Source organism: Erpetoichthys calabaricus, chromosome 1 (genome assembly GCF_900747795.2).
Source record: "Erpetoichthys calabaricus chromosome 1, fErpCal1.3, whole genome shotgun sequence".
Classification (NCBI taxonomy): domain Eukaryota; kingdom Metazoa; phylum Chordata; class Cladistia; order Polypteriformes; family Polypteridae; genus Erpetoichthys; species Erpetoichthys calabaricus.
The window spans coordinates 313,928,206-313,953,522 of NC_041394.2; the positions used below are offsets into that span (position 1 = coordinate 313,928,206).

The 25,317-nt window shown below is 36.6% G+C and overlaps 1 protein-coding gene across 2 annotated transcripts in view; it reads left to right on the forward strand.

The window, feature by feature from the left end:
* Positions 1-25,317, forward strand: part of chst11 (carbohydrate (chondroitin 4) sulfotransferase 11) — a 284,268-nt gene that overhangs the window by 119,184 nt on the left and 139,767 nt on the right. For both annotated transcript variants that reach the window (XM_028817616.2, XM_028817625.2), the window contains exon 2: positions 15,881-15,966. In XM_028817616.2, coding sequence (XP_028673449.1) covers positions 15,881-15,966 — 86 coding nt within the window. The remainder of the gene's footprint in view (positions 1-15,880; positions 15,967-25,317) is intronic.

Here is a 25,317-nt window from a genome sequence, read left to right on the forward strand (position 1 = left end):
CAATTTACCATTCAGGGGGAGGACATGGAAGTGGTGCAGAGCAAGAGGTCGTTGGGGGTTCACATAAACCACAAACTGGACTGGTCTGACAACATGGTGACGCTCTACAAGAGGGGCCACAGCAGACTGTACTTGTCTAAGGAGACTCTGGTCATTTGTTGTTTTACGCTGCAATGTCCTGGGGAAGCAACCTGAGCATAAAAGAAGCACAATGCCTGAACAAACATATTAAGAAAGCCAGCGCCATCACAGAGCTAACCCAGGAGACACTGGAAGCTGTTGTAGAAAAGAGGATGGTGGCGAAATTGGGTACCATTATGAAAAATTTCCTTCAACCTTTCCAGGAGGAGCTGTCTTGGAGCACTTATAGCCATAGGCTCATTTCATCACTGTTTGCGGGGACGTACCTGTAGGGGTTTTATCTGCCCACATCTATCGAGCAATTCAGTTCTTCCTACTGGGGCACTTGTTGGGTTCATTTGGAAATATAATTTTAAAGTATTTGCACAATATATATTTCAGTTGTTTTTCATTACTTACTGGTTGATTGATTAGCTGTATTATCTGTCCTGTGAGTCTGTGTTCTTTTTTCTGTTTCTCCTACTGTATGCATCAGAATTTCCCCATGGGATTAATAAAGTTTATCTAATCTAAATGATTCTTTTGAAAAGAGGAGATAGACTCCCAACACCTATAACCATTACTTGCCTTATGGGGGCCATGATAAACAAGAATATATTAAAATTCATAAATTTATTTTTTGGATGTGGACAGTTTTACAGTAGTGGTTTACTTTGGAGTAGTGGTTTACTTTGAGTCTTAGTTGATCCATCTTTTCTGTCCCATGAACTCATTTTTGAGTTTTGATTGGTGGGGTGGTGGAAAATACTTTTCCATGTATGAGAAGAACTTTGGAGACATTGTATACTCTTCATGCCAAAATGGTATACAGAAACAATTAAGTCAGCCCATGGGTGATAACACACAAACACAATGCTGATCACAGATCATAGGTAGAGGTAATTATTATAATCTTTGTTTTTCCTAGCTGCGTATTCATTTCTGGATCAATGTTTGTTCGTTTGCAGTTCTATGGTCATTTTTGTTTATTTTTATTCTTATTTTAATAACTTAATCATGCTATTATTTAAAATTGGATTTTCCCTGCAGACACCACAATTTTATTTTTCGTGGCTATGGTAATATTGTGTTTAGCAATGTTTTCCATTGATACCCATGTGATCAACAGCATCATGCATCAAGATGTCATTACACAAACAGTATAAATGATTGCATTTCAGTAACAGGAGAATGAAAAGTGTTTTGTGTTGCAAGAGATTTCTCATCAGGGTTCTGCAGTTCTGATTCAGAATTTGACATTTGCTTCATTCCTTTTGGACTTTAGACTTTTGTATCAAGTATTGGACTTTGAGAAACCCATATCATGACTTCTGTATTTTTAACCTTAGTCTTTCCTTCAGATCAAAAGTTGTTTTCCGCTGCCTTTTTTGTTGTTCAGGTTGTGGTAAAACACTCCTTTTAAAAACATTTCTCAGACACCTTTGCTAGAGAATGTTTTTACTACAATCATACCCATGTAAATGTCTCCTGACACCCGCATCCAGTACTGCAGGTGGCAGCTGCATCGATTGCATATAGTAATAATAATTCATTACATTTATATAGCGCTTTTCTCAGTACTCAAAGCGCTATCCACACAGGGAGGAACCGGGAAGCGAACCCACAATCTTCCACAGTCTCCTTACTGCAAAGCAGCAGCACTACCACTGCGCCACCTGTGAGGACATAGGTACTGACTGCAGATCAACATACTGTTTGTGTACTTTAGTCAGTTTACACTTTCTTATATACGAAGTTATATAGAAAGTATTGCAATAGTCCAAAAATTCGACCTCGAGATTTTGATGAACCTTGATATTTTAGACCTCCCTTAGTCCAAAAATGCCATTTTTGGAATTCTGCCTTGGCGTCTGTCTCTGTTTATGTGTGTGTATGTAAACATAACTTGAGAATGCTTTCACTTAGGTGAACCAAATTTTGTAAACAGGTATTAGATACAAATGGTAGATTTCTATCAACTTTTGCGCTATTTACGTTAACTGGGTGTGGTACTTTTTTATTCATGCAGCTGCAGAGTCCAATGTATTCAGCTTTACTTTTATAATAATTGTTCAATATATTATTGATTTGATTTGTTGCTGATGGTTCTTTATTGTACATAATATAAAAATATAATCATTGTCTTGCGGTTTACTCCTCAAATATCCATCCCCATATCGGAGCATACGAGAAAGCCTAGGGGGTGACCACTCCCGATTTTTTTCAATATAAAAATGGTGCAGGTGATTGGCTGTATTCATTTGTTAAGTACTTGTGACGTCTCCTTCCCACATTATTCATGCATGTGAATTTTCAGTTTGCTTTTGGTCTAAAAATAACAAAAATTCTATTTTTGTGAGGGGAAAAAAAAGAAACTATGTGTATTAAGGACTTGCTTAATTTCTCCAAATACAATGTGACCAGAAAAAAGCCAGACTGACAATAATGCTACATGCATATTGAAACTACTGCATTTTGTACAACTACATGAGCACATGCGCGCGTGTGCACACACACACACACACACACACACATGATGCTACCAGTTGCAGGAATGCTTTCTTAAATCTAAAATGTAGCTTCAATGCCATCTGTTACGTTTTTGGAATTTATATATATTTATATATGCGTTCTCTTTATTTGCAATATTCTGATGATGATGCCTCATGGCACCATTTTGTTTTATTTATGCATGACCATAGTCATAGTTACTGGTAGCTACACCCATTGCCAGTCATTTTATTTCACAGAAGCCAGTATCCTAATGCTGGTTTAATTTGTAAAACCATCTTTGTGTTTGGGTGGGGAAAAATATTTGTGTTTTTGTAAGTCAAGGGAAGAAACGCAAGCCAGTGCTAGAATATATGGCTCATGACCTCCTTTGTTTTTGACTATTTTCTGGATGAGTTGTTTTTATTGAAGTTGCTTAAATTTAGTCTTTTAAATATTCTGGTTTTCTAACTGTTCAACGCCTTTTGGCTATGCTCCTGCTTGTATCTGTTTTTGCTTCAGTCCATTCCGTGTTTATTAACTAGTAGTTAGTTAGTTAGATAGATAGATAGATAGATAGATAGATAGATAGATAGATACTTTATTAATCCCAATGGGAAATTCACATTCTCCAGCAGCAGCATAATGATACAATAAATAATAATAAATTAAAGAATGATAATAATGCAGGTGAAAAAACAGACAATAACATTGTATAATGTTAAATATAATGTTATATTTAATATATATATTTATATATAATATAATATAATAATAATAATGTTAAAGTATCCATTCTAATTTCCTCTCTCTTATAAATGCAAAGAAGTTTTGTTCTTTCAAATCTAATATGTAGAATGATGTGACTCATCTTTTCAATATTATTCTTTACCAAGTTTCTTTTTTTTTTTACTAGCTAATGATGCAAACATAAATCCTACAATAGCATTTGTTTAAGAAAACCTGAGAGATGCACTGACAAAGCAGATTTTAAAAGCATGTGGTTACAGAAACCACTTTAAAGTGTTTTTTTAAATTAAAATATCCTAAATTCGCTGATTCAGCAGTACAGATATAACTTTGAATTTTTATTTTTTTATGATTTTAAGCAGTATTTTTCAGTTTCTAGAGAGAGAATGTCAAAGAATAAATTTGGAATGTTTACATGGTAAAACCAATCAGGTAATCCATGATGGTATCGTCTTTATAAATGCTGTGCTGAAATCCTACCAGATTGTAAAAATCCCCCCATTTGTTGTTAAACTGGATGGATATTCTTGTCTATTTCATGTTAAAATTCAAGCCCTGTATTTTATTTTGATATTTATGAATGCAATACTAGTTTACTTAAACACTAACTGGGTAACTACTTGATGGAAAGACCACTATTTTGAACCTTATATTAGTATTAGCATTTATATATTTTATATTCTATTACATTGAATTGGATTTGTAGTTTCAGTTTTATCAAATGGTGTCAAGTTTCGTGAAATTTCATTGGTAGTTGTATGTAATCTGGAAATCCTAGTGTGGTGACATCTCCAGTATGCATAATATTTGATCATTTATATACAGATCCCAATTTCTTTCTTAGCTACAACACCCTACTGACTGTATAAGAAAGAAGCACATATGTGGACGATGCTTACTATCGATTGTAAGTAATGCATCTAAAATTTAAAATAACACAATTCATACTGTTTTTCTAGTGCTGGAAGTAATATTTCCATAGTATAGAAGAGGAGATAACAAAAAAAATATATATAAAAAGGGCAATATCGGGTAAACCTTAAAAATTGTGCTACTAGGTTTTCACAGGAATCATTTCATTATCTTTGTGGAACTACGAAAGATGTAAAAAGAGTACCCAAAATATGGCAGGAGAAGGTTATATGGCAATGCAACACCGCATGATAAGGAGCTGCCAATTGCCTCCGTTTTAAGTAACATTTCTACAAGTCCAGCTGTACACAAATTCATACGACCATCTGCTGAGTGCAGATTTATGTGCCAAAACAAAGAGAACAAAGGCTATATGCCTGTGCAATCATGAGAGGACTAAAAGAGCATATCAAGAATGCAGTACTGTGTAGTGAGAAGGTCTAGTGTTGATAGCAATTAGTACATCTGGAAAATAATAAAATGCAGAGAAGTGACAAACCTAAATAAATAAATAATCAACACACAAATAAAATTCCAGGTGACAGACATTTTATGACCATAAAGTAGATTTAAATGAGGGAAGCAATACAACAAAGACATGAAAAAAAATGTAGATTCAGAAGTGATTGTTATTAAACTAAGCTAAGCATACATAATTGAATGTGTATGATATGGCTGGTCACTATGTTGTGCTCACACACATACACTTTTTTTTCCTTGTTTCTTTCATGTATGTCCATTAATTCCTTGCTACTGTTCTCTTAGCTCCATGCTTGCTGGGTAGCCCCTAGTAGGGGAGGTAAAACGAGGAGAATCCTATACCACATAAAAGAAGTCCTCAATAACCGTCCCAATACATTTTTCCTTTTTCTTTTCTTTATTTCTAGTGAAATAACACTTCTCAATACTTAGACAAACAAGATATTTCTCTGTTCTATCAATATGTCTAACTATAAATGATGAAACACCTAGCTCATTGCTGAACGTTACCTGTATTAATTAGCTAGAATACCCCGATAAGTAGTTTCAATTGAATGAGGATGAGAAACAAGAGAACAATCTGTAGCCTGTAGCTATATAGTTATTCGGAGTATAATTGATAATTGGAAAATATGAAATAATATCTATTAAGAACCACCAGTGGAAAACTTAGATGTGTCCATAAATACACTTGTTTTGCCACAGGAGGCGGTCATACTGATTTTCCTACCCTCGTCATTCATAATGTGTTCTGGAAGCATTTTTCTTTTTACCTAAATTAATCTGGAAGAAGTAGACAAAACTGGGAAGACCAAACAAAAAAGTTTTATTGGAATAAGATTTGTTTATTGATCACCTACAGCTTCCATCTATGTGCTATAAGCTACAGCTTTAAAGATTTCTGAAGGAAGGTTGATGGAGAAAACAGATCTTGCAGTTTTTCTTTTTCTTTTCAGATCCTAGGTACATATATTTTCAAGCCATCTTACCTGAAAAGCATTGTCATGACTACTGCATTTTTAACTTTATGAAGCTCTTCTCCAGCACTTACCATTTCTATTGTAGCTTCCTTTACACTGGCAGCTATTTACATGAAAACTTCATCCACATTAGTTTCTGTAAACAAGGAAAAGAGCATGTATACAAGCTCAGGAAAGAGTGCCTTAAGTTAGTGATCTAAGAAAAATCAACAACTTTCAACTTGCCATAAACAATCTTCAAAAACATAGAAGTTACATTGCAGAGCTTGAAACCTTTTATATTCTCTCTCTATCTCTCTCTCTCTCTCTCTCTCTCTCTCTCTCATATGTGTATTTTAAAATCATGCAATTTTGTTATGTGATGTTTTTGTGTAACGCACATTTTTCTTCAAAACCGTATGTCATATAGTATACTGTACATCTCTATATCATTTTTTTTCATCTTCATTAACAATGATACTCTCCTGTCAATACAACCAATTTAATGCGCATATGTCAAACACAATACCTTATATTCATCCTTTCCGCTAGCAACTGTAGTAGTTCAGTTGTGTGTTAGCAGTCGACAAATAAAGACGATGTAACGGCACACACTTACAAATTGTAAAACTGCATAAACATTCAATTGTAGACAAAATCATGACTGATGATTGTGGAGGAGAAGTCATATTCCTTCTGCGTATTAAGTTAGATACTGCTGTTACTTCAGTGCGTAGATTTTCATTCATCTTGCCCAACCAACAATTTCCAATACTTGTAGCATTTGCTAAAACTATAAATAAATCTCGGGGCTAGAGTTTTGCACATAATGACAAATTATTTTTAAATTATACTTCACTTACAAATTGCAAATTTCTGATTCAGATGCTGAGATTTTAGAAAAATGCCTTAGAATCCAAAACTACCAAATTTTAATTCTCCATCTTAAATGTTATGTTTATGAGAATATTATATATTACTCTGTTTTTAAAATAATTTGTTTATATTATCATAGAGGACATGGACAGGCTGGTATCCCAGCAAGGAAGTCTAAATAATTGATGGATGGAGAGAAGCAGCCACTTGACGCCATATGCTCTTTCTGTGTGTTAGGTGGCAACATCCCTGCAGCTATGTGCACACCCTCAGAGCAGTATTCCCAATGGATGGCCCTGCTGGGTATCTTGGGAGCCACCAGGGGAGCTGTGGAAAGGAGCATTCCTTGTTTTAAGGTGATTCTGCCTCACTTGGAATTGCTTCCTCAGTGCAACAGGGTGTCGGGCTGAAGGAGGCCACCATGTCTCCATTTTTGGTAGATGAGAAAGACAATGCTCACTTGGGAAGGAGTGGAAGAGAAAAGATTTGTGCTTTAATTAATGAGGAAACCTGTGAGGAGACATTTTATTTCATAAAAAAAAGTTTATTTGATCCTGGGACCATCTTTGGTGTGGTTGTGTCTGGGGTTTGGGGCTCTGAGACACCCTGTACAGGTCACAAAATGTAGTACGCTTTCTAGTAAGATGCTCAAGACACTGCACAGAGTACCATTATGCAAAATTACCCAGAACTTTACCATTCTCTGTGTTGCATTCTTGTTTCTTTGCTACTTCCCTGGTGGTGTTTGTAGTTAAAGGTGCTATATTAGATCAACACTGATTTATTTATAAAGCTTGTAAAGCATAAGGGGGTAAAGATAAGGAGAAAGCACTGGTTGGTGTGCATTCATTGGTTACTGATGTCTTGTAACACAGCAATATATTTGTGAGTAAGCAGAGGATTTAAAAATGAGGTAACAGCAGAAATTTGATGCCTGTAATCAAAATATAGGCTCCTATAAAAGAAAGCACTCCATAGAGATTTGTGCAACATGACTGTAATACAAACTAATTTGAAATTAATGGTAGTTTACTTCACAGCAGGAAACATTATGGAGTTGATTGTCTATGGGTTAAAATTATTAAAGGTGAAAATTACACTTAATGTTGGGAAGCTCCCGAGATCAGGGTTCAAATCCTATTTATAAGGGCTTTGTACATTCTCACTGCAACCCTATTTGTTTATTCTTCAGGTACTCCAGTTAGATTAGGAAGCAGCAGCAGTAGTAGTAGTGTTGTGTACAGAGTGCTTGAATGCTCTGTTTACCATGTTGCCACTCTCTGCCATCAAGATAATCAAAAATATATTAAAATACATAATCCATTCACTGCCTTGTGCAATTCTTTCAGACGGAAAAACGCAAATCGGCTTATCTGATGTAATCCTGGCTCATTTTGGTACCACTTACTTTCATTTGTTTTCTGATGATGCTCACCTGAATTTCTTCATGAATGTTGGAGTATACATTAATAAACCATTTTACTAATTTCTCAGCCTGGGCTGGTTTCTATCTTGCCATTTAAAATGCTTCAGTAGGATCTGTTTTCCCCCATTGCTCTAAATTTCTCCTAAGTGAGGTCAGTTAATAGTTAGATGTATTAATCAAACTCTACATGGGGTTTCCTCTTGGTGCTCTGGTTTTCTTCCTCCATCATAAAAACACACTAGTTATTATTTGGGGTTAGTTCCTGCTTTGCACTTGATACTGATGAGAAATGCTTCGGTCCTTTTGCAGCCCCAATCTGGAATAAACTGGTCTGAGAATGTTATGTTAGATTGGTTCAATGCAAGTCCAGGTCTGTGCTTTGTACCCTGTCCAGAATTGGCTTTCTCGTATGCTCTGGGGAAAATGAAGTTTGAGAAATATGCATTATGTTATGTTACATTGATTTCAACCTCTCATGAATTTGAAACCCTGAAGCAAGAAGAGCTTACCCTAGCACTCAGATGAACATGCAAAGAGAGTCCTCGAAAAGGAAACCTGACATCTGCCAGTGTCTTCTGGCTCTTGGCTTTGTCTTAAACAGGCTAAGATCTTTAGACAAAATTAAAGAGCATGTTCTTCCCCCCCAGGGAGATTATGTGCATAAAGGCTTTGTAAAAAATGTTTAAAATGTTTGCTGTAATCCCTTGATCTGAGTATTCTTAGAAAATATTTTTCTTTTAGCTTGTACAGAGACTTTCATCGTTTGCGCTTCCTGAGTCAGCTGGCGGGAGAGAGATTATAAAGCCACGTCTTTGTGTTTGTTTCTAAAGTTGTCTCCACACAGCTTTTTGTCTTTTAAGGTCTTAGCCATTTACTATTCTGTTATAATTTCATTATATCTTAATTATTTTTAAGATAATCTATTTAAAACTTAAACATATCATTGCGTATTTTAAAAACTTTTGTTCTCAAAACACTTCATTCATTTGTTTTATGAAGATTGTTGCATTTATGCTTCTGTGTGCCACCCTTACCCAGAACTGAATTCCAAAAACAGCATTCTTTATTAAAAAGGTGAAATTTCTATTTATACAAATAAATGATAAAAGGAGGGCTAATCAGGGGCAGCACTTAAAGTAAAAAAATAAACAGACAGGAAAGAATTCCTGGCTCTTGCTAAGCCTTCTCCAGGTTCTCCAGGCTTTGAACGCCGTCATTATTGTTGAAAACACAGAACTCCTCTTTCCCCTTCTTGTATTCACTACCTCTCTACTAGACTAAGGCCTTGCCAACGCTGCATTCCTGACTTTATGCCCAGTGGAAGTCCAATCATGGTGGCTTTTTACGTCTTTTAGAGTCTATTTCCATTGACATCTCTGGAATCACTTCTAGGGTCGGGAATTGCCACCCTTAAATAAAATGACATATTGCCCTCATTGCAAAGCTCTATAAGCACTAAGATTTAGTAAAGGGCAAGGAGCCATTAACTTTCTTGCCCCAGTTGTTCTTGAGTGGCAAACTTAAGACTCCTCCTGTGTTGCCTCTCCATAGTTTGAGGAAAAAGTTCTTGCTAGCGTTCTGTTTTTCACAGCCTTCCTTGATAACACAAACAGTTTAAACAGTTGAAGATTCTGTTCTTCTGGAAAAGCTTATTGAATGGTAGCCATTTTGATGCAAGGTTCTTTCTTAATAGATAAGATTAATTAGACTTGTGGTGTTCTGTTTGGATTAGAGCTCTTCACTTGTCCTGGTCAATTTTGTAGCCTTGTTCTACAGTATAACATGTTTCATAACAGTTCACAGACTGAGGCTTACTCAGTTATGTTTGACTTTTTTTTTTGTAAGTTTCTTTGGATAAAAGTATCTAAGTGACTAAATTTGGGGCTTGCTGGGTAATTTATAGAACTCTAATGTATGCCTCCCTAACATTTAGTGTACATAGCTCCTCTTCTTTGGAATCGTGAATCCCTATTAATAACTTCCCTAACAACTTCCATCCATTATCCAACCCACTATATCCTACAGGGTCATGGGGGTCTGCTGGAGCCAAACCCAGCCATCACAGGCTCAAGGCAGGAAACAAACCCTGGGCAGAGTGCCAGCCCACCGCAGGACCACGCGCACACACACACACACATTCACACACCAAGCACACACTAGGGACAATTTAGAATCATCAATGTACCTAACCTGCATGTCTTTGGACTGTGGGAGGAAACCGGAGGAAACCCACGCAGACACGGGGAGAACATGCAAACTCCATGCAGGGAGGACCCGGGAAGCAAACCCAGGTCTTCTTACTGCAAGACAGCAGCGCTACCACCATGCCGCCCTATAGAATAATATAGTAGATGTCATATGTTAAGAACCCGCAAAACTTGACTAAATGATATTTTTAAAACATTACATGAAATGAAACTGGCCTGTCTATGTTGGACTGAATGACCTGTTCTTGTCAAAATTATTCTTATGCTTGTTATAATGTGAATTGCATATCTAGCATGGTAAGCATCTTGTCAAGTCCACAATCAAGATGACACCAGATTAGGTCCTTTTAAACATTCAATCTTTTTACTTTCCTTCAATAAAAGAGTTTGAACTTTGAGCTCAGATGATGATTCAAAATTTTAAGATGTGCATTTTAGCCTAAGGAGAGAGGATAAGAAATGCAGGTTACAGTTTGTACCTCTATAGTAGGTATCTTGTCAACAGTGCTCATAAGATTAGCCTAAAACAGTCTTTGAATTTTTAAAATATTTTAAATTACTTTCAGCAGCAGTGACTTATGGGCCACGCTGACATTTTGCAATGTTCAGATTTGTGTATTGTTATATCTGGATTGTCATAAAATTTAAAATGAGAATGATATTGTTTACAGTATCCACATTCAGTAAGACAGCTGACATCAGTGGATGCAGAAGTCATTAATTTATTGCATTATTCACAGAACAGACCTACCAAGATACCTAACAGATGCGTAACTACAGTAGTCGATTAGAACAAAGAGCATTTTGAAATAAAGGGTGTTTCATACAACAGCATACAATGATGACAAATGCAGACTACAGTTTAAGTATCCACAGTAGGTATCTTGTCGAGTCCATCCTCAAGTCTGGGCTATCCACATTTTAGATTTTCAAATGCTCCACTCCTCTTGGTAACAGATATATGAATGTCATCAACATGAATGGAAACTACAGTTGAATCCAATTTACCGGCATAAAGCCATCTGGTTATGTGACAGGGAAGGAAGATGGTTATTTCCTGGGCAGGTTATGCAGGGGGGCAACTTGTAAACCATGAGGTGGTGGTGCCCATGTTGTTTCGATTTTTCTTAAACAGTCAGGATATCTAGTTACTTTTAAAATGGCTTACACCAGTGTTTCCCAGGTTCAGTAATGTGGTACCCCTGCGGATGCAGGTTTTTATTCCAACCAGTTTCACAATATCTGCATCATTCTTACTTTCAAAGTATTTCACATTTTAGTGAGCTGTCATTTTTCCTTTTTATTCTAAGGAATTATAAAATGTTTGTTTTTGGCAGAACTTGAAATAGTTCTTTCCTTTGCCATTTTCTTTTTGATTCATCCCTTTGTTAACAAATTTTCTCCATTGCTTGTACCCAGATGCTGGCAACCCCGAATACTGGCGCAATCACCTTAGTGTCGCATTCACTGGTCTGGTCTTTTGTAAGAAACATTTGTTAATGAGCAGACTGGTGAATATGGCAGTGAAATATTTTCTTTCTTTAGCATTCAGAGTTGCTGGCACCTAGGTTGGCACTGCTCTTTGTTAATCATGAGCATTAAGGAAACAAATGCTACAGAAAAGGGTAAATTAAAAAAGAAATTAATTGGCAAAAGCAATGCAAACATATAAAGCTATAACAAACAATGCTATGTTTTTTTAAAATATTTGTAAAGTGGCTAACTGAACAATGGAATGAGCTAAAAGTAAGAATAGGGCAGTGATTGTGAAATTGGATGATAACCTGCTGCCATAGGGTCCCCTAGGACTGCACTTGAAAGCCACTGGCCTTGTCTCTTATACGTATCAAACTGAATTACTTGCAGAGAGCACAGTTGGATCCTTACAGCTCTAGGGACCTGAGTCAATTCCTGTCTTTGTGACGTTTCGGCATTCTCCATAGGTGGTCTTGAATTTTGCCCCTAATATTCCCACATTTTAATCTGCATGTGAAACTCTGGTTAAATTGTGAGTGATTGATTGATTGAGTGTGGGCAAGTTACATGTATGTGCTGTGTGACCAAATGATAGTTAGTACTTGCCTTTCACCTGGTGCCAAGATACACCGTGAATTCCACAACCCCGACCTGGACTGTGAAATGGACAAAGTTTCTTTGTAAACTATATTGTGCTGTACTCGGAAACTCCTTGAGATGGAGAGCCCAATGAAAGACACTGTATAAAATAACAAGCTTTATCAAAGGTGCTGTTTGACATAAATCATGATTTGTTTCATGATGGACAGGCCTGTTCGAAGCTTTTTGCATATGGCAAGGCCTATTTCACTTTGTGACTAAGAGCGCCATTGAAGGTGTAGCATGATGCAAAGATGTGGATTTGTTTTGTGATTTACTGCCCTATCAAAAACTCTATAATAACCCCTGATTCACTATGCAAAGAAAAGTCCAGTTAAAAGCACCATTTAAAATCAAATTGATTCACTTTGCATTGAGAGTCAAATTTAAAGCAAATCCTTTTCACTTTATGATTTGGAGATCCACTAAATGTTCTGCTTAAAATAAAGCCTGATTCACGGCTCTAACTTGTTCATGTCTTCTATTTCTGAACTTTCCTCTTATCTCTGCCTCCCATCATCCCATGCTGTTGTGCTTAGCACTCTGCTACAAGGTGGGCATGTGAAATAAATTGCAAACGCAGTGGCCTCTTGCTATAGACCCCCCCCCTAGGTTATTGCAGTGCTGTACGTAACGTTTTAATGATTAAGCCTAAGATAAATAGGCTACATTATTGAAAACCTGCTTACTCCCCGTTGAAATTCATCTTGCGTGTGCTAACTTTCCGATTTCTGCTACATTTTGAATTGCGTTATTGAAGGTCAGGAATAAATCATCTGTTAGTCGGTATGATTTCGAGGAGCTCTGCAAATTGGATCTGTTATTGCGGCCATCAGGAAAGCTGCAGTTGTTGAAAATAAAAAAGCCAAACCCCTGCCTCCAACCCACAGTACAAGCAAGGACTGCACTACAGCCTCCGTAATTAATAAAGGCTATAAAACACAAAGGGAGGATTTAAACTTGCTTTACAATGAAAAAAAATCAATTGATTACAGAGTTTGTTCTGTTTTCAACTTGTGGTTATTTAGTATTCTAACATGCTCAATTATCATTAAAGTTTTAATGAGAAAATGTGGTCAGTTTTGTGTGTTACATGAAGAGCAGCCATATTTAGCGCTGTGTAGTATTTTTCTATTTTTTTAAATCCATCTCTTACACATTCATCATCTCAATCTTTCCACTTCAAGTCGAGAGTCCACATTCTACAAAAGAGGTATGATCTTAAGAGATTTCTACATATCTGCTTAGTTTCAATGCACAATTTCTTAACACATTTTCTTTTTGGCCACAATCCACTGAAGCCTTTCTTGGGTATCTAGCCCCATAGAGTAGCAGGCACATGATATTTGGCTTAATTGTATGTACTGTATATATATATTTTTGGATACAATTAGGGTTGGTTCCTTATGCTCTGAGATACAGATTGAGCTTTGGACCCCACGACCCTGAGTTGAATTAATCATGTCTAACAATGAATGAATGATTTTCTTTGTATTCCACCTAGGGTGATGGAGATTACTGAAGCTGTGTACCCGTATGAACCAAATATTATCTGAGTGTTTAGTGGTCATAGGTCACATATTATAATAATAATAATAATAATTCATTACATTTATATAGTGCTTTTCTCAGTACTCAAAGTGTTATCCACACAGGGAGGAACCAGGAAGCGAAACCATAATCTTCCACAGTCTCCTTACTGCAAAGCAGCAGCACTACCAGTGCGCCACCTGTGAGGACAGCTTTTTAAATTATATAGCGTTCCCGTACAATAGTTGCTTGATACAATTCAGGGTTGTGGGTCTATGTCAGAAGATGCATGGTAGGAACAAACCCTGAAGAAGGTGCCATTAGATGACAGGGGTCACTTACACATGTACCCACTCACATATGAGGCCATGTTAAACTTGATAATGAACTTGGGTCAAATGTCTTTAGGAATATGGAAGGAAAATCTACTTAGCCACGGTTGACATGTCAATTCCACATAGACGGTGTGGGATTCAGACTCGAGGTCTGTGAGACAACAACACTAACCACTTCACCATTGTGCCTTCCCAAATCTCTAAGTGAATGAATATATTTAAAGATACATTATTAGTAAATGATTGGATTATTAGTAAATTGTCCTTTCTGGATTGGCCTATGTGATGATGATGGCTTGTTATGATTGGAATATTAGTAAAATGTTCATCCTGGAATGGTGAAGTCGGGGCCAGTGCCACCATTAAAAGGCAAATTAAGCATTTGCCTAGGGTGCAGATCATAAAGGGGGAGAAACCCAGCCAGACGGGTTAGCTAATGAACAGTCCGTTGGCGCACTAGTAAGCTTAGCCTAGCACGCCAAATAACCTAGCACCGGGTGAGGTTAATGATGATTACTATTTTCACTGTACTTACGACTAATTATTCTGAACTATAATTCCAATAAATTAAAAATTTTCTACCTTATATTGGGATCTGGGTTCTAATACCACCTGTATCATTGTTGTTGGGAGTTTGGCACATTCCCTTCATGTTTATGTGTATATTTTTGGAGTGCACACTGTTTTCCTCCCAAAAGAGAATAGAGGTGCCTCTATATGGTCCTTGTGTCAGTGGGTCCTATTATAGACGAAGTGGGTTCCCGCCACATGTCTACTATGTGTGAAATAACATGCAGCAAGGCGCTTTATTATATAAACAGCGCATGACTTTTTTATTTAACTGTCCCTTCATTTGTAAACTGCACAAGATTTGAGTTGACTAATCCGATTAACTGAATTGGACCTGCGGGCACAACGTAGAGAATTACTTTTCTTATGCTAACAGGATCAAGCAGCAGAATTTGGCTGCTACAACTGAACCTTCTTTAAAGTGCTTTTTAAGTATATACATTTTAATTTGTGCTAGATGTAAAACCAGAAGCATCAAAGGCTTATATAAAATAAAAAAAAAAAAATCTGGAATCAAGTAAATTCTTCCCCAGCTGGCAATACTTTAATTTGGCTCTTGGGTAAAGGAACAAGTTTTGAGGAGATGCAAAACATCAATTAGGAACGCTTTGATTTTCCAGAGAAAGAATGATGTTGCTGCTGATGATGATGTGTGTAGGAAGGTGCCAGTGGTAAAGTTGTGGGTGAATTGGGGCCTTGATGGTCATGGCCGCTAATCTCGCTGCTGTTTCACCACGTGCCCATCTGCTGACACTAAACACTCTGTGGAAAGTGTTGTGTAATACGGAAGATTGATGCTGGAAATCCCCATTTATTGATTAGGTAAATATGATTAACCAAGCTGATGTCTTTAGGGTCGTAGAGATCAGCATGTGAGATTTTCTAATTACCTTTTGAAGAAATCATTTAATGGAAAGAAAGAATTCAGAGATTTCAAAGTATGGTGTATGTCTGAGTATAAATGCTTGATGGTTATTGTGCGGGAGAGTGGCAATGTGTTGTGTGTTGGTCAGACGTGAGAATTTCACTGTATTATACAGTATATGAATAACAATAAACTTGAACACACTATGTATTCCGCACTAAAGTATTTTTTTTTTCCTTTCCCAGTAATGCATAGGAATCCTTTTGCTTCTGATGTATGTTGCCGAAAAGGATCGAAGAATGCCTTGCAGGAGCTTTACAATCCCACTCAGGTCAGTCTTTGGCTTATTCCACGTTTTTAATATTTCTCTGTTTCAGTTTGGGGTGGAACAGTTGACAACTTTGTGATGTTGCGCTTTTCTCATGGGACTGTAGTGGCCAAAAATAATCCCACTTCTGCCTCACCGTGTGATCTCTGAAAGGTCAGGCTCATCCAGCTGACTTCTACTGCTGTATACAGTATGTTAGTTAGCCAAAATTCTACAACAAATCAGTCTTTATTCATAGGGTGTCTTATTATAAAGTACAGTATTAATTATCTTTATGAACAACATTTTTTTAGCTAACCAAAATGGTTTGCAAATTATAAACAACTAATCCATAGTTTATCTATTTCTACAAATTTGACAACTTTTAGTCTCTTTAATTATTGCCATTAATTGCTTTGTAGTGCACTTTGTGATAATGTTGACTATGAAAGGCACGAGAAAAAAATTTAAACTAATGGACAGATACTGACAACAAGTGGACCTTCCAATTGTCTATTAATTTTGTCCATCTATTACAGGTGAGTCAGATTTTAGTCATTTAGGGTCACAGAGTAAGAGATGGGGACAGAACTGCCAACCTTGTGTTTTAGGTACTGTATACTTGTGAATGGCAAAAGATTTTGTTCCCCACAGCAAAGAATCGTTTCTGCCATACCCCCCTAGTCATCAGATAGGTGGATGATGTTCAGGTAGACATTTTATGAATGGAAGGCTGGCTTTGGTCTTGCGGTCTGAGACCTTTGAAGGCATGGTTTCCTTTTCGGCAGGGAAAGAACAACTATATTGTACTACTGATCGGAGATTCTGACTCCCTTATTCCCCTGTAAACATTTCCCATGAAAAGGTGGGCTGTCTTCTGCCATTACTACTGAATTTACTGGAGTGATTCCCTTAGTACTGTAAAAGTACACATTTATATGTCATTTTCATTCAAGTGTAAGCTGCTAAGTAAACGTTTGTGTGCTGGGGCACCACTTCTTCAAAATTCAAATTTTTACAAAAAGAAACACTTTCTTTATAATGCTGTGCTTGTGTAGGTTGCTCTGTAACTTAAAGCTTATTTTAATACATTTAAAAGATACAAACCTTATCAAAGAGAACCTGACAAACTCTGGCTCCCATAGTGCATAAAATTAGAGAGGGGCTTCTGTGTTAGTGTGTTAACTCCTGGTATAGCAATATTATTTTACTGGGTATATTGAAATGATTGGGGGATAAAATACTAAGAACAAATCGGAGTAATGAGTCAGCTGTAGATACTATATTTAGAGTTTGATTCCTTTGCTTTGTTCTCCAATGGCTATGCAAATTTGAATTTTTGACTTAATCTAGGAGCATTTAGCATGGCAGATGGTGGCAAAAGCTCTAAGACCCTCTAAGTAAAAGGACCTCTGATAGGAGGTGCAGCACTGAGTTAAGGGGTGTTGATTTTAGTGGCTGTTCTTCTTTGCCTACAGTAGCTATGATCCCCTAATGCTGGATGTACAGGAGTCTTTGAATTTAAGAGGGGTTCTTGAGGATGACTGTTGGTAAATTCTCACCATATAAGTGTATGCAGTGGCTCCATAGATTTGAGGCCCTTAAATGGAGTCCAGCTTCTATATATTTGAGACCTGGATATGATTTATGAGGTCCCATTAGGATCGGTAGTTTGACTTTGAACTATTAAGGAAAATGTAAACATATCTGCAATAGAATCCTCCATGTAGTTGGAAGGTTGACCTAATCTGTGTATTAGGGTAGGGCTGAAGCACAGTAATTTGGGGAAATGGTGCTAATTCCTTAAACGTTGGTGAAGAACATCCTTATAACACAGTGAAGATAACTACCAATTTGCCTACTATGAAGGCACAATATTCTGGATGCATTGATGGCCATCCTACATGGTTTCTACTGCAATCCTAAATCTGGCGTCCATGTTGGATCATTATTTCTGGATTTTCTTTCTGCATTCAGTGCTGTCCACCCTCACATACTGATTCAGCTTAATGTGAATATTTTCATTTAAATCATTGCTATACATTTTAAATAGTAACTGTTTTTAAGGGACATTGAATCCAATCCGTGGTTTTTCATTGGCTCTTTTACTAATTTTATTGTATGCAAATGTCTTGAGAGTGAACAGTAACCATTCCTTTGTTATCAAGTATTCTAATGACACTATGTGTCCCTGGGAAAGATGAACTCCATTACTCAAACCAAGATGACTGTTTAATTAAATAAATTGATTTTTGTTTTAATTTGATATACTTTGTTAATCCCTAAGGAGAATTTGTCTTTTTGCATGACATTTGAGTGTCGGAGTGTAAGGTCAGCCATTGTGCAGCACCCCTGAAGCTGCAATAATGACTAACCTTCTCTGAATGGCAGAAAGAAATTATATTTTACTTTTTGAGACAGAAGTTTGTTCATCCCTTGTAGACTTTGGAACGGAGGCAGATATACAGTATCTGTAACTGAATTTAAATATCTTGGAACTCGCATTAGTAGTAATCTAAAGTTGAATTATAATATAAAAAAAACATTCAGTTAATAGAAATTCAGTCTGTGCTTATTTCCCCTTCCTAAACTCTTGAGTGTTTTTAAAGTAGACCGAGATCTCCTCCTGTCATTTTATGTAGCATAATCCAGTCATCACTTTGAGCTCCATTGCCTGGTTTAGTGGACTGACAAATCAAAATTTAAAGAAGTTGCAGCAGGTTACCAGACTGGTGCACAAAATTATTTGAGTAGAAGTGGATGACTTGATATACAAGTGTCAGAGGGTAATGGTGAAGAAATGGGAATTCGTAGGAGTTGATGAACACTGCCATTTATATACAGCATTTACTTTTAGTAAATCAGGGAGAATAGCCACCTTAAAGGACCACATAGAAATAGAGAGAAAAATATTTATGATATAACAGAAGGCAATAGTGACAAATGTGGGACAACAACAAACAATGTGGAAAAATGTCCATGGAGAAAAGGAAAAAAAATGTCATTGCTCATGTCGCATAGTCCATATGAGAGTTATCTAGCAGTGTGCACAAAATGTGCAAAATGTATACTTTTTTGCTAAAATATTGTTCGCTAGATACTTCCAGCATTTTAACGCACATCATAAACAGGAAACCTAAAGCCTCGTGGTTTTGCCTTTTTGAACTGAAGTCCCACCTCCCTCCCTCATTTGTTGGTCAAGTGTCCTGTCTTCAATTCAAAAAGTCCTTCCTATGAGGCTTTAAATTTTGGATCCTTTTCATATTTTTTGTTGTACAGAGTTAGTCACTATTGGCTTCTGTTATACCATAAACTTTTTTTTTTCTCTTTATTGAGCATTAAAAGTTGAGATTAAAAAATGTTCATGCCATCACTACAAACTACATGAGGTAAGTAATATGAAAAAAAAAATTGGGATGGTGTATACCTTTTAACACATCTTTTTCATTTTCTCAAACCCCACACCGTCAATATTATTTTTGTGTGAATCATGCAGCAAATCAACACTGACTTTGTGTTCCTCCTAAATCTAAACTGGAAATGCATAAAACGAATAAGAAGGTGTGACGACACGAATGGTAACTCTGAAAATTCCCACAGCATGCGAGGTGTATTTTGCTCTTATCAGTTATGAAGTCCCCAAGGCCTTTGTGGTAAATCTACTGCCATGTAATCCTCTTGCACTGTCTCAGTGGTTATTTCATGGGAAGTCATGCGTTGACTGTACTTGTAGCTGTAGAAAATGACGCCTTGGCAAGAAATGCATTTTGTCGTACTTTGATAAATGCTTTTGCTACAGAGTAAAGAATAATCAGTTTATTTTCTGCATGCTGAAATGCAATATTGGAGGAAGATGCTGCCACACGGTACTAAGGACTTTTTAAATATGCCTTGAGCAAAGTCATAAGGAAACAATTTTATGTAAAAAAAAATAACCTTTCACTGGTGCAGTACCATACAGATAGATAAAGCAATACTTGTTGGCTGAACCAGAGTGTTTTTAAGTGAGGTTTTATTATGAGATAGAGAAGGGTGAGTGTGTGGTTTTTATTCTAAGCTAGTGTGTGAACAGTGTGTCAAACTCCCACTGTGTGTTCAGGAAAAATAACTTTTCAGTCAGCAAAGAAATGTTGCATTGAGCTTCTCCGAGGGCACAATGTAGACCTTGGAAGCGCTCCAACATATTCCTCGGCAGGCTGCCTGCCTTCCCTTTTCACTTTGCTCGAGCAATTCTTTACTCGCCTTCACAATTGATGCCTTCTTTCTTCTCAGCGTAGTATTTATAGCGTACTTAATCCCAACCCCTTATTGTAGACCCCCACTGTTTAATAAGAACACCTGGTGGGAAAACTGAGATGGAGGGCAAATGCAAAAGGGTATGATTTACCAGCACCGCCTGTCAGTGTCTTGCCTCAGACCGAGAGCTCCTGCTGAACCAAATGACCCACTTCAGTTTTGGTTGGCAGTCCTGTTGCTGTCCCATACAGCAAAACTAGAAGTCTCTGGGCGTGCTTTTTCCTCAGAAGGGATTTCTTATGTCAGTTTTTCCTATTAAATATTTAATTAGCTAATTAGTTAATTAACCAATAATTGTAAGATTTACTAATAAGATTGATTTACTGATCCAAAGAATACATTTGTTAATTATTTGCATGTTTGATTTGTAATAATAATATGCATAACTAAACACAATCATTATTTTGGTAAATCAGGCTTTAAACATTTAGGTATAGTAAGGAAAGTATTATAGTCAAATTTAATGAAAAACTAGCATCAAAATAAAAATGGAAGAATTTTAACAAGGAGTGGCATCCATTATAAACATTTTTTATTGGAAGGTTATTACCTTATTTTTAAAGTTAAATACTTTTATAGTTTTCTTTTTATATAACCTTCCTTGATTTTTGTTATTTCCCTAAAAAAAAAAACCTAAACTACAGAAAATTTAAAAGACCTCTGCTTCGCAGCTGTTATGCATTCCTGTCAAAGAACATAGATGTGTTAAGATCAGGCCCAATGATGGCTTTGTGATAATGTGTGCAGGAGAAGAGAGAGACCCTGGTTGTGAAGAACTCATCTGAGGGCTTCATAAGTCACTGTTTTTATATATATATATATATATATATATATATATATATATATATATATATAATATACAGTACTGTGCAAAAGTTTGAGGCAGGTGTGAAAAAATGCTGTAAACAAAGAATGCTTTCAGAAATATAAATAATGATTGCATTTTGTAAATTGAAAACAATACAACAAAGTGAGCGAACAAAAGAAAAATCTAAATCAAATCAATATTTGGTGTTACTACCTTTTGCCTTCAAACCAGCATCAATTCATAGGTACACTTGCACAAAGTCAGGGATTTTGTAGGATTATAGTCAGGTGTATGATCAACCAGTTATACCAAACAGGTGCTAATGATCATCAATGTCACACGTAGGTTGAAACACAGTCATTAACTGAAACAGAAACAGCTGTGTAGGAGGCTTAAAACTGGGTGAGGAACAGCCAAATTCTGCTACCAAGGTGAGGTTGTGGAAGACAGTTTCATGTCATGGCAAGATTGAGCACAGCAACAAGACACAAGGTAGTTATACTGCATCAGCAAGGTCTCTCCCAGAGAAAGATTTTTGAAGTGGTCTTCATGGAAGAGTTGCAGCCAAAAAGCCATACCTCTGACGTGGAAACAAGGCCAGGCGACTCAAGTATGCACGAAAACATAGGAACGGGGGTGCAGAAAAATGGCAGCAGGTGCTCTGAACTGATGAGTCAAAATTTGAAATATTTGGCTGTAGCACAAGGCAGTTTGTTCGTCGAAGGGCTGGAGAGCAGTACAATAATGAGTGTCTGCAGGCAACAGTGAAGCATGGTGGAGGTTCCTTGAACATTTGGGGCTGCATTTCTGCAAATGGAGTTGGAGATTTGGTCAGGATTAATGATGTTCTCAATGCTGAGAAATACAGGCAGATACTTATCCATCATGCAATACCATCAGGAAGGCGTATGATTGGCCCCAAATTTATTCTGCAGCAGGACATGGACCCCAAACATACAGCCAAAGTCATTAAGAACTATCTTCAGCGTAAAGAAGAACAAGAAGTCCTGGAGGTGATGGTATGGCCCCCACAGAGCCCTGATCTCAACATCATCGTGTGTGTCTGGGATTACATGAAGAGACAGAAGGATGTGAGGAAGTCTACATCCACAGAAGATCTGTGGTTAGTTCTCCAAGATGTTTGGAACAACCTACCAGCCGAGTTCCTTCAAAAACTGTGTGCAAGTGTACCTAGAAGAATTGATGCTGTTTTGAAGGCAAAGGGTAGGTCACACCAAATATTGATTTGATTTAGATTTCTCTTTTGTTCATTCACTGCATTTTGTTGATTGATGAAAATAAATGATTAACACTTCCATTTTTGAAAGCATTCTTTGTTTACAGCATTTTTTTCACACCTGCCTAAAACTTTTGCACAGTACTCTGTGTGTGTGTGTGTGTGTGTGTGTGTGTGTGTGTGTGTGTGTGTGTGTGTGTGTGTGTGTGTGTGTGTGTGTGTATATATATATATATATATATATGTTACCACTAAAGTGCAGAAATCGGATTATCTAGGTAATGTGCAGATTAACTAGGGTGATCTGTTAAAGTGCTGAAAATTGTTTCATTTCTCAAATTACCTAGGTAATCTGCAAATTACCTACTAGGCACTCGTTAAAGTGAAAATAAGATCTTTGCTGGAACAACAGCAACGTTTCTGTACGCTTAAATTAACATAATGTTATTTATTTATTTTTCGATATCTAAAGAATCAAGTTAATACAATCAAACAATCAACAAATTAGTTGATAGAAGCAATCATCAATCAATTAAAAAACTATAATACAAAGAATCAAATGGTTTAATATATTATTACAATTAAGGAAATTGCAAAACACATGATAAAATTACACTTACTTATTAGTGCAATCTAAAGATTGGTGACACTTTGAATTACATAGCAATTGGTTTTTGCGACAAGCACACCTGTTTGTGGTACATTTAGATTTGCAGTCACATTTTCTGAAACCCTGCCCAGTACCAAGGGATTGTTTTATTGCTGTTTGACGTAAAGATATTTCTACAGCAGGGACATCTTCTTTCGTTAAAAATCTCTTTGCAAACACTGAATTCAGATTTTGCATACAATTGTTTTAAAATACCTGTTTTAGTACCAAGTTTATAAAAGACATCCTCTGTTTTACTAAGAACCACAGCTAAAATCGAGTGGGCATCAGTTTTTGCTCTGTCTACTTTGGGTACTTTAATTCTCACAGTGACACCTTCATCGACATTTGGGTGCTTTGCATTAGAAACTGATAACATTTCCTTTGCTTGCTTTTCTAAACCTTTCTTGGCTTCATCACGCTGTATTTTCTGATCCATATTCTTTTTACAGATGTTGCACAATACATTCTTACCATACCCTTCCTCTTTAGGATCTATTTCACCACAAATTACGTGAACAAACATATCACACGATTTACACTTGTGAGCAAACAATACAGACCATGTCTTGTATAGTCCTCTTTACAGGCTCTGTACGAAACTGTGATGGCAATTCTGCTGAAGTTGAGGGTAACTCAGTGATGACTTCTTCAACATGCAGAGGTGATTCCTTGGAGGTGCAGGGTAACTGAATATTCTTCATAACTGTATCCTCAATCAATATACTATCGATTTAAATTCTTGTATTTCTATAGGTGATTCTGTAGAAGCAGGGGATAACGGAATGTCCTCTTGAGTAAGATTTGACTGTGATCCCATAATCACAGTCTCTTGTGAATCTTCTAATTTTTCAAGGTCTTCTTCAGTATTTATCGAATGTAATACACTTTGTGGTATAATAGAAGAAGACAATTCCACTTTTGCGGGACAACCGAACATGGCTTCGTATGGACTTCTTTTAATTGCAGAATGATAGCCACGATTCTTCATGAATTGTACAAATTGTATGCCCTCACTCCACTTGTTAGTTTGGTTATCAGCCATCCAAGTAGTGAGCATGTTTTCAATGTCTTGATTCGCTCGTTCTACACTTCCTTGACTTCGGCTGTGTCTAGGTTTGCCATTAACAATTTTGATTTCTGGCCACAACTGTGTTACACATTCTAAGATTTTATTACAAAATTCACGTCCATTATCAGAATGCAAAATACTTGGAGCGCCAAAAAGGAGAAAAATATCAAGCAAGTTATAGGCTACTTCATCCGCCCGTTTTGATGTGAGCGGCTTCAATACAATAAATTTTGTTAAGTGGTCTTGGTATACGAGAAGAAACTTAAACTTTCCATCTGGTTGAGATTGGTAATCGATGAGATCCACCTGGCATCTGCTATTGAAATGTGATGAAATAATCGGCTTTACAACATTCCCTTTTTTCGCACTTTTTTGTTTTTGTTGACAAGGTTCGCGTGAATCCAAAAACATTTTTATTTGGGCTTGGGTTATGTTTTTATAAAGTGTATTTAATTGCTTGATCATTCTATCTCTTCCACCGTGGCCAATTGACAAATGAGTAGAAAACAATATGTCAAACAATTCTTTGGCATGGACAAACTTTTTCACACTTTCTCGCGCATCTGACAACGGCTAAATGAGTTTTTCACAGCCTTGTACAGTCAACACATACCTTTGAATTATTCGATAATCTCGAGATGATTTCTTCTTGGAAACTTTTATTCGCTTTACATCTTCAATTATAGAATCATACTTTCATTTTGTCATTAAAACACTATTATATTTTGAATCTTCGCTAAAGAGATTTGCGAAGAATCTTTTCTTCATTTTACTCACCAATTTGGTGCTTGCTTGCATACTAGGAGTTAAATTTATCTGCTTTAAAAAAAATCACAACACAAATTCACGCGCTAACAGGCAGAAACAAATTTGAAAACAGAATTAGCTATGCTACGCAATGGCAACTGACGCAAATTATAAGAATTAAAAACAGCCGGCGACGACAAGACGCTGGCGAAACAAAACCAAAAGTGGAGGGAGAGGGGGAAGGAGTAGGGAAAGGAAATGAGAGAAACAAACTTTTGAACTTTAACGATATGGAAGCTGATAATGTGCACATTACCTAGGTAAAATGCAGAAAACTCTTGATTCCGCATGTCAACGGAGCAAATGAGTTAATCTGCAGATTAGCTAGGTAATGTGCACATTAACTGCTTTCGAGCCTTAGCGGTAATAAATATATATATAATAATAATTATACTCACTTCGCTCACCCACCCCCGGGTTTGGTTTACCAGATGTACAATTTAAAGAGTTATTTTCATGAGAATTGTTACATATGCATTATTTTAACTTTTTCTTTAAAACTTTTG